Below are 15,807 nucleotides of genomic sequence, written 5' to 3'. Positions count from 1 at the left end.
ATAGACCTTTTTATCCCAGATCAATTATAGTGTAGTGCCTGTCATAAAAATCAACGTACTGTTTTTTTCTTTTTTTAGAAATCGGCGACATCGCTGGTGTAGCAGATGTTACAATTCGTCAATCCTACAGACTTAACTATTTACGAGCAGCAGAACTCTTTCCAAGCGACTTCAAATTTACGACACCCGTGGATAAGCTTCCAAATCTTTGATCTGTGTTCTCTCCTGCATTTTCTCAGTTTAGATATTTATATTTATTGGCAAGAAATATTCTTCGATTACTTGTGACACGTAAAACGTGATTATTTTGTCTGTCTTTCTGTCTCTCGTCTCGACATTTCTTTCAAACTTTCTGACAGTGTCGGGTTTGGCCTGCCCTTAACCTATCAGTTCAGTGCAAACCAAACGCTACTGACCAATGTGTCGTCGGTAGAGTTGAGAACATGGCTCACGATGTCGGGTTCACGTCGGTTTCGCTACCTGTCGAGTTCGCTACATGTTCGCTACCCACAGACCGAGTTCGCTACTTTGGCTCGGCAGTGGATGAAAGAACGAGGAATATTCTAAATGTACGTGAAGTCTTGGGTCTAGATCTTTTTGTTTCCCGAAGTTTTAGTTTATCGGTAGTAACGGACGCGAATCATAGGCAGCGACCTGGAATTTGTGAGTAGCGAACATGTAGCGAACTCGACAAGCTTCGACAGTAAATAGCGAAACCGGCTATTACCCGAAGTCGTTACCTTTGTTAAAAACAGCAAACCTCTATAAAGTTGAAAATTGCGGATCCCCTGTGTTTTAAACGTTGCCGTAAAATGTAAGAACTTTCACTAACAAACACCAGCAAATACCAAATCAGCGATTCCTTTATAAAATTCATTATTAAGTGTATTAATTAACCCTTTGATGCCCAAGTAGCCATATACGGCCACTTAATGGTCGTGCTCTTTGTACCACTTGTGACGTCATCAATTTAAATGTCACCAGATTCTATTGATAAGCAGATGGTAGTACTAGGCTAGGCCTTTCCCTACAATGGTCAGGTTTAGATATCGACGACATTCCGACGTCGCAAATCGAAAAACAACGTTATCAGCTTTGGTGCAAAAACGGTGGTAAAATGGTCCACTATGCCTATGATTGATTTCTGGGCTTCGCCCATAATTAACATCCAACTTTTTACGGCAGCCAGAAAGAACATGCAACGCAAAAGGTAGCCAGAGTAAAAGGGCCGCGAAAAAAAAAGAAAGGAAAGGGGCAACAAACAAAATTGGAAACGGTTAATGGAAGTCCAAATTTTGGCTTATGCGCATGCCCAGAATTGAAATATTGCTCAATTTTGTACGTAATCCTCGAAAAATCTCTCCTTTTGGTAAAAAAAGCTTTCTCAGCAGAACTTAGGCTTATTTAGCGTCATGGCAGCCAAAAAACCTGACTAAAGGGTTAAAAACGGTAGTTTTTTGGCGAAAGTTTGGTATTCACAGGGTTAAAATAATGGTTTATTGTACAGATGCTGTTTTTACCCAGGAAAAGCGTATCGAGAGAAGTCATTAAACTTCAGACAACCTCAACTTATTACATGTAGAAGAGGCATAAAACAAAAGAATTGAAAAAGGACTTCCACAATGGCAACGAGAACGTCACCAAACAAACATTTTCTGATATTTCACGAAGCCGGGCTATTGTCTCTGCACATGATACACACCACCAACCTCGTTCCCAGTGCTCCGGAAGGGCAGAAAGATGAGAGACCCTGGGAACGAGGTTAACACACCCAGACCTAAACACACCACAAACAAAAACATAATCTCTAACCTCCAAATGAGCCTGGCGGTGCAGGCTATAGAATTAATAACTTCGGTCCATTTGGGAAACTAGATGATGTTGACAGACAATTGCGAGATTATTAACAGCAATAATATCGTCTCGTTTTTTAACGATGTGTTCGAAAGGCCGCTCGAGAAAATCGCCGTCTCAGTAGCGGGGACCAAAAATACCGGAAATTTTGGTAACAACGTAAATGGTAGGACAATTTTGGCTCGACTGACCCCTTAAGCGAAAAATATCTTTTTCTGCTAATGCGTTTTGTCAAGACATGTATGCTCATAGGCTCCACTCGCGTTGTGCGCGCTTCCAGCGATTTCCTGCCAGAAATAAAATGACGCAAGTAACCCTAGGAAAAAACGAAATCAACTTCAGCAGTTGAAACGCGTTAAATCACTTTGGGATGCGTAGCAATAGCTTCAAACTGCTTTCAAACTTGTCTTTAAGCCTAAGACCGATAAAATTTGACAAAAACGAAAGATAAACAACTGGTAAATGAGCTCTAAATTTATTCTTCCTTTCTCGCACGCATTTTAACATTTTCCCTTGCATTAATGTTTAGTCAGAGCCAATTTCTAATTCTCTGAAATTCTGAGGTATCGCCGGTGGGTAGATTTTGAGAAAAACGTATAATTCAACCTACTTCTGCCCAGTCGCTCCTAGCCACTCAGTTGTTTATTTCGGTTGTTCATTTCAATTATTACATATAATGGTAAAAGAAGTTAAAAGGATTAGAGAGAGAAAAAACATCTTGGAACAATTTTCAAAAGAGTGAAAAGTTGGACTCGTAGACCAAAATCAAACATTGGCAGGATAACATTTTCGATCCTAACTGATATTAGACAGAAGATGTGTGTTTTCCTTCCTCACCCAAGGACAGATCTCTTGAAGAAAAAAATATAGTGCAATGCAATCATGAGGAATCAATGCCCTGCTAACAGACACCACTTTTATATTTATTTAGTTTTTCACTTTTATATAACGCTCGCTCGTCTCCGGAAAAGCGCACGGTTAGTGAAGTTTCTGGAAAGAAAATTAATCGATATTCTAAGAGATAAAAAATCAGATGCATTAAATTTGAGAGTGGAAACCACGACGATCACGGATTTACGGTAAGTCTCGTATTTTTGAAGCTTCTGTATTACGAACGGAGTGGTCAAACTCTCCTTAACGCTTTTTTACCTGCGGCAATGGATGGGCCTAGGTAAAGACGAAGAAGCAGTCAGAAAGTAAATGAAAGGGGAGGCAAATCACTGATATTGGCAGAGAAAATGAAGGACAAAAAACAAAGGAAAGAAAATGAGAACCCGCAATACAAGGAATTTGCTTTGGTGATCAGATAGAAGCAGTACCACTTGAAAAAAGATGACTTCATAAATGTTTTTAACGGTGTAACATCTCCCTATGTATTCTCTCACCGTTGCGTTTTGTTCTCCACAATCGTGGCATTTTTCTAAGCATTTTCAGTCGTGTAATAAATCTGTCTGTCGGACCCCTGGGTCCGTATTGTCAAGACCTCGGGCCGATATTCTCCCAGTGCGACTTTCGCGCTAGGTTTATAAGATATATGTATTTAAAAATTGAAAGCGATTTATCCTCGCCCCACTCCCCCTCCCCGAAAAAAAATGCTTATCATACTACACCCCCTCCCCATAACGGCCAGTTCTGTACATGCCCTCCAGGGTGGCCGTCGTGGAAGAGTTCGACTGCAAAACATTCTTCTACTTCTCCTGGAATGTTATTTAATAGCATAAAGCTGTTAAGTAGTGGCCCCTCCGGTGAAATGGGTCACATGTAAGGAGGAAAGGGACGAGGTTTTGATTTCTGTTGAGAAATAGGTCTTTTTATACCATGAGCTCCCCAATGGTACTGTACATTAAAGAATTTGTTGATGTAGCGACTTGATCACGTTATTGCAGTAAGCGCTTCGTTCTTTATTTCCATTTACTCGGTGTAGTAATTAACATTCGTTAAAGATAAGTATAAGTAAGCTAATGATTAATGTATGTAACTTGTGCCGTAACTTAAAACTTTCCCATTTCAACTATTAACGATTTACACCTGTCAGTACACTTATTTCAAAAATGCAATTCTCTAATGATATCCTCTTATTTTCTTCTATATACAGTATGGTAATGTCATCTTCTTGAAATTCTCAATTGTATCAAATTTCCGCCGGTATATATTTTACTGAAAAACACCACGATTTGTTCTGATCTGCTTGACTTTTCACGATCTGCTTGACTTTGATTTGGACCATTTTGACTAAGTCATGCTTAGTCGCAAACCATATGCGTGAATTTCACTATTGCGAAAAAATTCTATCGCGTGATAGTACGTCGGCAAGGGCGCAGCCCGTGCCCATAGTATAAATCTACTAGTAGTTCAAAATTTTATCTCAATCCTCTTCACAGACATTTTTAAAACGCAAAGAAACGGCCTCCACTTTGCTAACAACCACACGCTGCTAGGCTACTCACTATATCTACAAGAGATAGTGAGTAACGTACCTAATAAGAGAACGGCATTCATGATAGAATGCAATTTATACTAATTTATGTTTGGTAGAGCCACGTGCCAAACTTAAACAAAGAAAACAATGTCTAGTTGTATCTAATTCTCTGTTGGAAAAAAGTTGGCGACTGGTAGATTTACCCATAATTCTTAGTGCACGAAAACTTTAACAATGCTCATAAAAACGTACAGGAAAGTTCTGAGACTTTCAAACTTAGCACACACAATGTCGTTAGCACAGGGAAAAATATCGCAAACATATGGCTCAGTCCTTGTACTTTATGGGCTGTGTAAGGCTCGCATGTACTGTGGTAAAATCTACAGCCGCCATCTTAATTATTTCCGGCAGTGGATTGTGAACACGGGCTCCACAGAACATTCTCCCAATTCCTCTCGCGACCTAGGTAAGCTATAATGAGCCTGTTGCTTGCCTGTCGCACATCTGGTGTCTGAACCATGGCCCTACATGCGACATGGTCCATACTTAACATTAAAGTGTACGTTAGCCTATTTAATTAGTATATGTCGGGGACATATGTAGTTGGAATTTGAAAACTAAAAACAATTCTGGTGTTTTAAAAACATAAATGATTTTCCTGCCAAAAATGGACGACGATGTACGGTAAATGATTTTGTTAGCTAGTGAGAGTACACTGTTACTTACATCATGGAGGACAGTTGGTGAAGTTAAGATGAAGACACCTTTGGATGTTTTTATGATGCAAATGCAAAAACAAGGCAGGAAAGCAGCTTATGGAGAAAACGGAAGCATTTGCCTTGTGTGTGATGAATATGAGCAAATATGAAGTCTTGACTGCTACCACTATAATTGCGCCTATCAGTTCATAGTACCTCGCCTTTCTACTACAACTGTGCACTGTACTAAACGTTTGGGACGGCTTCCAGACGTCTGCCAGGACGTCGGCCAGTAATAAAGTCAATAAAGAGACGCGCTTAGTAGACGATGATCATTTGTTTTGCGTTTGTCAGGAGTCCACTCTTAGCGTCTCTCTAAAATTTTTCTCTAGATGTTCAAATCGAATCATGTATGTAGGGAGTCTCTGAGTAAACAGTATACACATTACTTTTACGTGAACTAACTCGTACCCAAACGTGTCAACTCTAATGAAAGTGCTACACTAGCTCGTTTTGTTCTCTAAGAACGTCTACTTTTCGGACTGTTGCTGAACTTTCTCACCTTACTTTTTTCGCCATTTGAGCCTGGAACGTTTGCCAGATGTTCTGGCTTAAATTACCATTTTCAATTTGTAGATCTGTTACAATTCTGACTTATACCTTCTTACTTATTTATCTCCATGGTTCCGTGGAGAAGCATAGGGCATCCAAAAACACCCACCACTTATAATTATAACGCCTTACAGTTCCGAATGAAAAAATACAGACAACCTCACAGGGGTACATATTCTTGAATGAAATATCCGATATGACGAGTTCCTCTTTTCTATGTAAATATGTCTTTAAAAGCATTTGGTTATTTGATTTTCGATGACTTAGTATATACTTGAGTTCTGAGATTCACATTTTACGAGGGTCATATTGTTCTTTCAAGAAGTTGTAAGAAACAAAAGATTTCCTCGCGTGACTATCGGACCACCTGGTATGTTCCTAATATATTCTTACAATATGGGTTTATCTCAGCCACAACTGAAAGGTTGTCACAAAAAACAGAGTGTTACCACTATCGATTCACTCATCCGAAATCTTTAGTTTTCTTTTCAAAGCCCTCACATCCTCCTCTGAAATAAGGTGAAAGAATAATAATTAGCAATAATTCCAGCAGTCTCTTCTCAGGGATTCTGACACTCCGATTTGAAATTTGCCGGACATTTGTAGCTTGTAGCTCACCATATCAGTCAAGTTCGAAAACGAAAATGCTAAGGTAATTTTACAATAACTCTCAATTGGTATACCGTAATGAAATCACTGTATAAGCGTCTTTCCTTGACTTTCCAAAACCAATTTAGCCTCCACACACCCAAATACTTTTGAGAGCTCAGTGGAGGGCGCTTAGAAAGGACTTATTAATTTTAAAGAAGATACGCTTATTGGAGACTGACACTCATTTTTTTCGACGTAAACATAAGAATGCGATTAAAAAACACTTAAATTTTACAACAAGACATGCTATGACTCAAGAACTGTAGTAGTAGGGGTTTCGCATAGTCCACGTAGCAGCATGTTCAATATTTCGCGCAGTTAAGATAACAGATAATTATAATTACTCACTCCCTTCTAATCACTCCATTCTATGTTAATGTTTTAAGTGTCATTCTTTTCTGTGGGTGCACGCCCCCTACAATACGCCCAAGACGTATTGCTTATGCGCGATCGAGGACTTCAGCTTTGCTCACAGGAATTGAAAAGGTTTTGGTACCCTCCGAGAATGGCACCTAAGTTGTTGAGTAGTGTTCCGGCTGCCTGAGGGAGAAGGGCCATATCCACGCTGAAAAAAAAAATGATACTCAGTCATTTGAGCTCAAGGAAGGTTATTTTCTTACCTACAAAATAGCGGCTAATGACCTCTATAGCGTCCAGACGTTTCATGTCGCGCAAATTAGTGAAGAGTTCTTCCACGGAATATGTAGGTCTACGTCCTACAATGTCGTTTATCACCTCTTTAGTCGGGCTGTCAGCACCAGGTGGCTGAAGACTCTGGTACAATTCACCGGGAATATCGCATTCATCAGCAAGATCCTTGTAGTTTTTAACCCGGGGATTGTCGCTTCCACTGAGCATGGTGGTCACACAGCGCATCAAATCCAAATCACCCCTTAAGTCGCTAATCGTGTCCGTTTCTGCCAAAAGTTATAGAATGTCGTAATTAGCATTTGCAGAATAATACAACATAAAAGACATGTTTAATTTTGCCTCATCAGAGAGCGCACAGCGGAGAACCCATAAGAAAGGTCTACTAAGTATCCCATATCCCGAAATCTCGTTACCATGGCCTTTTCCCTTACTTTAACTTCGTTCCCATGGAAGGGAAAAGACCATAGGAACGAGGTTGTATATCGCGATTTTGCCTCGTGTCCACGTGACCAAAGTGACGTGCGCACTAGGCTACGGAGTGACTTCAGTACATTCCTGTGTAACCATTCTTTACATTCGTGATGTAAGATTCCTGTGAATGGTGGTTCAGGCAACTTGCGGGTTAATAAATTATGGCTGCGAAAGACAGGTATAAAACCGACGACTACTACAGCAGCCGACAACAACCATTACAGTTACTATAGGTTGTACAGGTACCACACTTTGATACTACAGATAGTAGTAGCTGTAGTATCAAGTATTCTGCAGATGCTAGTATTCTGCAGATACTACAGATACCAAAGTTGCCTAGATCAAAAGATGAGTCATTGCTTTCGTTTTTGCTAACTGAACTGTTCTTGTACTGGAAGCATTCATTTCAATGTGTCGGAGTTCTGGAGTTATAAATTCTCGTTCAAACAGCAAAACGTAACGTCAGATGTCTCTGCTACTTTACGGACGCCATGTTGGTACCCATTTGGAGCTGGATGGACACCAGCGTGGCGTCTCCATACAAAGCTCTGTATATTGCGTGAAACACTCCTCCGAATAACACACGAATGAAAAACCGCACAAACCTAATTCTTGGAGAGACTGTTTATTCATCGATCATCTATTATATCCCAGATTATTGATTTTATTGACTGAATGGTAACGAATTTTATATATTTTTTTTTATGAAAAGCAGCATACCCTGCACTTGCGAGACAGTAAGTAGAGGATCTGCTTGTAGGGGGCAATTCTAAGTTTAAAAATTTACAATTTTCCTACTTGATAATCCGTTTTGTTAAATACTGGATCATTGGATAACGCAAGTCAAGAGTTTCAGTGAAGCCATCATTGTATTTTGAGCAATTATCTGCAAATATAGAAGGTGAACGCGTTTTTAAAACAATTATTCCACTCGCGCTTGTTGGATATATCTACCAGCTGATATCCCCCGACGCCCACTCGTCGAATAAATTGTTAAATATCTGTTCAAAGAAACCTGGAGATTTTTGGCAAAACGGATTTCTTAGACGTTTTAAACATTTGCAGCTTGGATGAGTTAAGTTAACTCCAATCGACTCAAAAAGAAATTTGCAACATGAAAACATGCCTTTCTTATTCTTACCACTAGCATCGCGTTTTATGACATTTTTGCTTGAGGATGCGCTTAAATCCAAAGTTTGAGACCTAAGACTTAAGCTTTCGGTTTTTAATTTTTTCTTTTTCTTCAAGAATTCTAGCCTGCGTAGCAGGCGTTTCCAAAAAGCACGCGAAGGGAACGAAACTACAAGCGAGTGCGAAAAATAAGGAGCCGGGGGGGGGGGGTAGACGAGCGAAGTTAACGATTCCTTTTCTCCTTACCCACTCCCCCTTCTCGCTCATCCCCGCCCCACTTCTCTCCAATTTTTTGCTCATTCCAGGTGCGCCCCTTTTCTCGCCCGCTTGCTCGCTCGCTTGTTCGATCTCTCCACCTGGAAAAGGAAAGGAAACGGCTGCTAGGCAGGCTACATGAATTCCCGAGTAAGTAAGCACTATCGAGACGGGAAATTCTTACCACGGAGTATCCAAGTTTAGTTGAAGGAAATTCTCCTCCGAGATTTTCACTCAAATTTCTAAGCATTTTCGTGCTTATTCCACGCTCAATAGTTTGCAATTCAGCCTAAAACAGTACCTCAGCACGTGGCCCCGGGTAATAACTACAGAGTTTGTGGGGTTTATTCCCCGGAGCCTCGTGTTGAGGTCTATCGTTTTAGGCTGAAATTGGGCTATTGACCCAATCACTCTGATCTGGGAAAAGATATTTTCCTCCTGCAGAATTTGAGTGTAAGTGAAGCCAGTTTTGGCCAAAGGTGATGACGTCAGAAATAGAACAGAGTCCAACGCTCGTCACGGCCAGTTACGGCCGGCACAGGCGTCAATGGGTTCATTTCCCGGGGTTCAGTTCTTCCCAAGAACATCCTGTATCCTGAGAAGTTTTCGTTGCCGTTGTGGTTTGTATAAGGTCCCTGCTGTTGTGGTCTAAAAGTCAGGATGTCGACGTGTCAGGGGTCTGTTCTTTAAAACGTCGAAGTCATTGAAAAATTCCAAGCGGACAAAAGTGCGGCTTATTGTTTCCACTCTGCAGTCAACCGGAAAATTCATTAACCCGCGGAAATTTCCGGAAATAAATTCACACCGGAATTTCTGGTCGAATGGAAAGTGCCCCTAACCTCTGTTCGCCTCTGTTTCTTTTGACCACGTGGTCAGCGGCGACGAGAATGTGCAAGGTAGGTACGTCATGTATAAGGACATATATTGTACCGAAATATATGTTTCATATATGCTTTATATGCTTGTCTTACTTGAGATTCTTGTCTTACTTTAGGTGCTTTCCTTACTTGAGGTGCTTTGCTTACTTGAGATGCTTTCCTTACTTGAGGTGCTTTGTCTACTTGAGCTGCTTTGCCTACTTGAGGTGCTTTGCTTACTTGAAGTGCTTTCCTTACTTGAGATGCTTTCCGTGCTTGAGGTGCCTTACTTACTTGAGGTGCTTTGCTTACTTGAGGTGCTTTGCCTACTTGAGGTGCTTCGCCTACTCGAGGTGCTTTCCTCACTTGAGCTGCTTTGCTCACTTGAGGTGCTTTCTCTACTTGAAGTAATTTGCGTCCTTGTACTTGAGGTGCTTTGCGTACTTGAGGTGCTTTACTTACTTAAAGTGCTTTCCTTACTTGAGGTACTTTGCTTACTTTAGTTGCTTTGCCTCCTTGAGGCGCTTTCCTCACTTGAGGTGCTTTGCTTACTTGAAGTACTTAGCTTACTTGAGCTGCTTTGCTTACTTGAGGTGCTTTCTTCACTTGAGGTGCTTTGCTTACTTGAGGTGCTTTGCTTACTTGAGGTGCTTTGCTTACTTGAGGTGCTTTGCCTACTTGAGGTGCTTTGCTTACTTGAGGTGCTTTCCTCACTTGAGGTGCTTTCTTCACTTGAGGTGCTTTGCGTACTTGAGGTGCTTTGCTTACTTGAGGTGCTTTCCGTACTTGAAATGCTTTAATTACTTGAGGTGCTTTCCTTACTTGAAGTGCTTTGCTTACTTGAGGTGCTTTGCCTACTTGAGGTGCTTTGCGTACTTGAGGTGCTTTGCCTACTTGAGGTGCTTTGCCTAATTGAGGTGCTTTGCTTACTTGAGGTGCTTTGCTCACTTGAGGTGCTTTTCTTACTTGAGGTGCTTTACCTACTTGAGGTGCCTTGCGTACTTGAGGTGCTTTGCTTACTTGAGGTGCTTTCCTTACTGGAGGTGCTTTGCCTACTTGAAGTGCTTTCCTCACTTGAGGTGCTTTGCCTACTTGAGGTGCTTTGCTTACTTGAGGTGCTTTGCCTACTTGAGGTGCTTTGCCTAATTGAGGTGCTTTGCTTACTTGAGGTGCTTTGCTCACTTGAGGTGCTTTGCTTACTTGAGGTGCTTTACCTACTTGAGGTGCCTTGCGTACTTGAGGTGCCTTGCGTACTTGAGGTGCCTTGCGTACTTGAGGTGCTTTGCTTACTTGAGGTGCTTTCCTTACTGGAGGTGCTTAGCGTGCTTGAGGTGCTTTAATTCAGTTACTTGAGGTGCTTTGCCTACTTGAGGTGCTTTGCGTACTTGAGGTGCTTTAATTACTTGAGGTGCTTTGCCTACTTGAGGTACTTTGCTTACTTGAAGTGCTTTGCTTACTTGAGGTGCTTTGCCTACTTGAGGTACTTTGCTTACTTGAGGTGCTTTGCCTACTTGAGGTGCTTTCCTCACTTGAGGTGCTTTGTTTGCTTGAGGTGCTTTCCTTACCTGAGGTACTTTGCTTACTTGAGGTGCTTTGCTTACTTGAGGTGCTTTGCCTACTTGAGGTGCTTTGCATACTTGAGCCGGGTGCTTTGCTTACTTGAGGTGCTTTCCTTACTCGAAGTGCTTGACTTACTTGAGGTACTTTGCCTACTTGAGATGCTTTGCTTACTTGAGGTGTTTTTCTCACTTGAGGTACTTTACTTACTTGAGGTACTTTGCTTTCTTGAGGTGCTTTCCTCACTTGAGGTACTTTTCTCACTTGAGATGCTTGTTTTACTTGAGATACTTGACTAACTTGAGATGCTTGACTTGCTTGAGGTGCTTGTGCACAGCCCCAGAACACTAAGGCTAAGCGCTAAAGACTATTAATTTCCTCCTTATCGTACATTCAACAGCAATAGCTTCCAGCGTCTTATAGCTCTAGAAAAATAGGTAATGAGTCCACCTCCCCCTTTGGTTCTCTCTCTGCGATACATATGGTATCCTTGTAGCGTAAACTGCTCTTCGAAATAAGAGCTGTCAATTTGGGTTTCAGATACATTAGTATTTGCGCTTTAAAAGAACCATTCGGCAAGTTTAGTTACTCAAATTTGTTTTGTAAGCTGTTAATGTTCAAGTATGCTACAAAAGCATTGTGTGAGTTGTTTTTTCGTACTGCAATAATCGAACTCTCCTGGGGATTAAGAGGGACATCATTACCATATAATTCGTCTTCAATTTCGTTGCCTTCCATCGACGAACCTGATAACAGTGTTTATTTGCGTGTTTAACTCTATTTAAACAAAAGATTCACATTCGCGAATGAAAGATTACACCATGAGCATGTCAGAGCGAAGTCGGGGAAATCCAGGTAATATACTTGACGGCTGTCTTTGTAAGACCGACACATGTAGCGTGCGCCCATGTATTACAACTAGAGCACAAAAGGGCGTAAGATGTCATTAAGAAGCAATAACACTGTGTTGCTCCTCCCTTTTTACCCTTCTCTGAGCGTGGCATTTCTAGTGAATAAGGTGACGGAATTAAAAATCTTTAGAGCATGAAGAAAAAAGCAGTAATAAAACCCCTAAAGTACGCTAAACACCTCAACTAAGCAAAGCACTTCCGGTACGTAATGCATCTCAAGTAAGCAAAGCACCTCAACCAAGCAAAGCACCTCAAGTAAGGAAAGCACCTCAAGCAATCAAAGCATCTCAAGTAATCAAAGCACCCCAAGTAAGCAAAGCACCTCAAGTAAGCAAAGCATCTCACGTAATCAAAGCATCTCAGTTAAGCAAAGCACCTAAAGTAAGCAAAGCACCTCAAGCAAGCAAAGCACCTAAAGTAAACAAAGCACTTCAAGTATGCAAACCGCAACAAGTAAGTCAAGCACCTCAAGTAAGCAAAGCATCTCAAGTAAGCAAGGCACCTAAAGTAAGCAAAGCACCTAGAACGAGCAAAGCACCTCAAGTAACGAAAGCACCTCAAGTAGGCAAAGCACCTCAAGTAAGTCAAGCACCTCAAGAAAGCAAAGCACCTCAAGTGAGCAAAGCACCCCAAGTAAGTCAAGAATCCCAAGTAAGTCGAGCATTTCAAGTAACCTCAAGTGCGTCAAGCACCTCAAGTAAGGAAAGCATCACAAGTAAGTCAAGTACCTCAAGTACGTCAGGAGCCTTAAGAACGCAAAGATTCTCAAGTAAGCAAAGCACCTCAAGTAAGCAAAGCACCTCAAGAAGTTAAAGCACCTCAAGTAAGCAAAGCACTTCAAGTAAGCAAAGCACTTCAAGTGGGCAAAGCACCTCAAGTAAGTCAAGCACCTCAAGTAAGGAAAGCACCTCAAGTAAGCAAAGCACCTCAAGTACGCAAAGCACCTCAAGTAAACAAAGCACCTCGAGTAAGCAAAGCACCTCAAGTAAGCAAAGCACCTCAAGTACGCAAAGTACCTCAAGTAAGCAAAGCACCTCAAGTGAGTAAAGCACCTCAAGTACGCAAAGCACCTCAAGTAGGCAAAGCACCTCAAGTAAGTAAAGTACCTCAAGCACGCAAAGCACCTCGAGTAAGGAAAGCACCTCAAGTAAGGAAAGCACCTCAAGTAGGCAGAGCACCTCAAGTAAGCAAAGCACCTGAAGCGAGCAAAGCACCTCAAGTAAGTAAAGCATCTCGAGTACGCAAAGCACCTCAAGTAGGGAAAGCACCTCAAGTATGAGTAAAGCACCTCATGCACGCAAAGCACCTCAAGTAAGGAAAGCACCACAGGTAAGCAAAGCACCTCAAGTATACAAAGCACCTCAAGTAGGCGAAGCACCTCGAGTAAGCAAAGCACCTCAAGTAAGCAAAGCACCTCAAGTAAGGAAAGCACCTCAAGGAAGCAAAGCACCACAAGTGAGGAAAGCACCTCAAGTAAGGAAAGCACTTCAAGTAAGCAAAGCACCTCAAGTAAGGAAAGCACCTCAAGTAAGTAAAGCACCTCAAGTACGCAAAGCACCTCAAGTAAGTAAAGTACCTCAAGCGAGCAAAGCACCTCAAGTAAGTAAAGCACCTCGAGTACGCAAAGCACCTCGAGTAAGGAAAGCACCTCAAGTAAGTAAAGCACCTCAAGTACGCAAAGCACCTCAAGTAAGTAAAGTACCTCAAGCGAGCAAAGCACCTCAAGTAAGTAAAGCACCTTGAGTACGCAAAGCACCTCAAGTAGGCAAAGCACCTCAAGTAAGGAAAGCACCTCAAGTAAGCAAGCACCTCAAGTACGCAAAGCACCTCAAGTAGACAAAGCACCTCATGTAAGCAAAGCACCTCAAGTAAGCAAAGCACTCTAAGTAAGGAAAGCACCTCAAGTACGCAAAGCACCTCAAGTAGGCAAAGGACTTCAAGTAAGTAAAGCACCTCAAGCGAGCAAAGCACCTCAAGTAAGGGAAGCACCTCAAGTAAGGAAAACACCTAAAGTAAGACAAGAATCTCAAGTAAGACAAGCATATAAAGCATATATGAAACATATATTTCGGTACAATATATGTCCCCATACATGACGTACTTACCTTGTGCGACACACCAACCTCTTCCCCCGTCATGCGCAAAAGAGAAGAACTTTGGGGTCGAGAATAGTGCAACTTTTTGACCCGTTTTCTTATTCTTTTATTTTTAACCACCTTTATTGCTGTGACCTGGACCTAAATCACTTATGAAAGGTAAAATTTGTCATTCGCTTCTGTTTAAAATTCTTACTTTACAACGTAACACCCGGTGTTTGCTAGTCTGAATTTCAGCTGTTTCTTCTCCCTTATTACGTCGACATCGTGACTTTTTAGAGACGACAACAGTAGGGACCTTATTCAAACCACAACAGCAGCGAAAACGTCTCAGGATACAGGATGTTCTTGGGAAGAAATGAACCCATTGACGCCTGTGCCGGCCGTAACTGGCCGTGACGAGCTCTAGCCGTTGTTCCATTTCTCTCCCGCGCCCCCCCTCGTGGGTAAGGGAGAAGAGACGGCTGAAATTTAGACTAGGTGTTTGCATTCTCTTCCAAACTTAACAGGTCTCAACGGTAAATTTCAATCTTTTATCATAGAAATTTTTTTAAATGAAAGATCATAATTAGACAGATAGTATGCAGCTCTTACAAGGTCTCTCCTGATTGGCTCGATCAAACAATAAAAAACGATAGGGTGCTTAAAATTCAAAATGGCGGACGATAATAGTGAAGCATGAAGTAAACAGAATAAGTTGTTTGGGAGCAGTATGTTTTCCTCTTCTGTTTTTAAAAGCCTGCCAATGGCAGAAGCATATCACCTCGTAGCTTCGAGGTGATATGCTTCTGGCAATGGTTAATCTATAAACAAAGAATTATAACAGGTTTGCATTGCGTTTTCATTTTGGCATTTTTGCGTTTTAAGTGCAGAGTTTCTCTAAGCATTATGAGTTAAGAATCGAAGCAGATTATTTTCCACAAATTTTCAAACCAACACTAAATATTAAACTTATTTGCAGATTATTCTTGCAAATGTTACCAGTAGTATTATTTTAGTTTAAGTAAGCTCGCATTGTGAGTACAAACATAGTAGAATTTTAAGCTATTATTTACCTCATGAAACTTTAATAATGTTGGATCGCATGTGGTGTTTGGAGGTGTTTATAAATATACTTCAGGGCTGTCATTAAGTTTTCAAGCAGCCGTTGCATGTAAGTTATCACCCATAGCAGTGAAATACGTGGCCCACGGCCACATTCTGAAGGCCCGAAAGGGCCTGAGCATCTAGGGGGGTCTGAGGGCATGCCCCCCCCAGAAATTTTTTGAGCATGAAACCCCTAGAAATGCATTTTCCTGCTTTCTAGGGCATGAAAATGGCAATTTTTCAATCAAAAATGCTGATAAAGCAGAGTGATAATATGTTGTAGTACATCATCAGCAAATAGTGAAATAGCATCTTTGTGGCATCAACCTATGCAAGTGGTCCTTATTTTAGTACTGTTTGTTTTTCACAGTGCATAATTTCAAATTCATGCACCTTAATTTACAGAGATCAAATGAATAAAGTTATGAAATATCTCCAACAGACCTGAGTGTTCCTTGTTTAAAAAAAAAAAAAATGACAGTCCATAATCAGCAATATGGTTTTATGTTTGCTAACAGTTATAATAATTTGTTATTATGGTCAAATGCATAAAACAGG

The 15,807-nt window shown here is 41.2% G+C and overlaps 1 protein-coding gene across 1 annotated transcript in view; it reads right to left on the bottom strand.

Annotated features, from left to right (window-relative positions):
- Positions 1-3,731: 3,731 nt before the first annotated feature.
- The window catches only part of LOC110066368 (uncharacterized), a 28,835-nt gene continuing 16,759 nt past the window's right edge, over positions 3,732-15,807 (bottom strand). The window contains exons 6-7 of the mRNA XM_020773597.2: positions 6,855-7,151; positions 3,732-6,092 (exon numbers count right to left, since the gene is read on the bottom strand). Coding sequence (XP_020629256.2) covers positions 6,043-6,092; positions 6,855-7,151 — 347 coding nt within the window. The 3' untranslated portion in view covers positions 3,732-6,042. The remainder of the gene's footprint in view (positions 6,093-6,854; positions 7,152-15,807) is intronic.

The sequence above is a fragment of the Orbicella faveolata genome, unplaced genomic scaffold, assembly GCF_042242905.1.
Source record: "Orbicella faveolata isolate gen_17 unplaced genomic scaffold, um_ofav_v1 contig_36, whole genome shotgun sequence".
NCBI classification, from domain to species: domain Eukaryota; kingdom Metazoa; phylum Cnidaria; class Anthozoa; order Scleractinia; family Merulinidae; genus Orbicella; species Orbicella faveolata.
The sequence above is the reverse complement of the archived record's forward strand: the minus strand, read 5'-3'. Positions and strand labels throughout refer to the sequence as shown.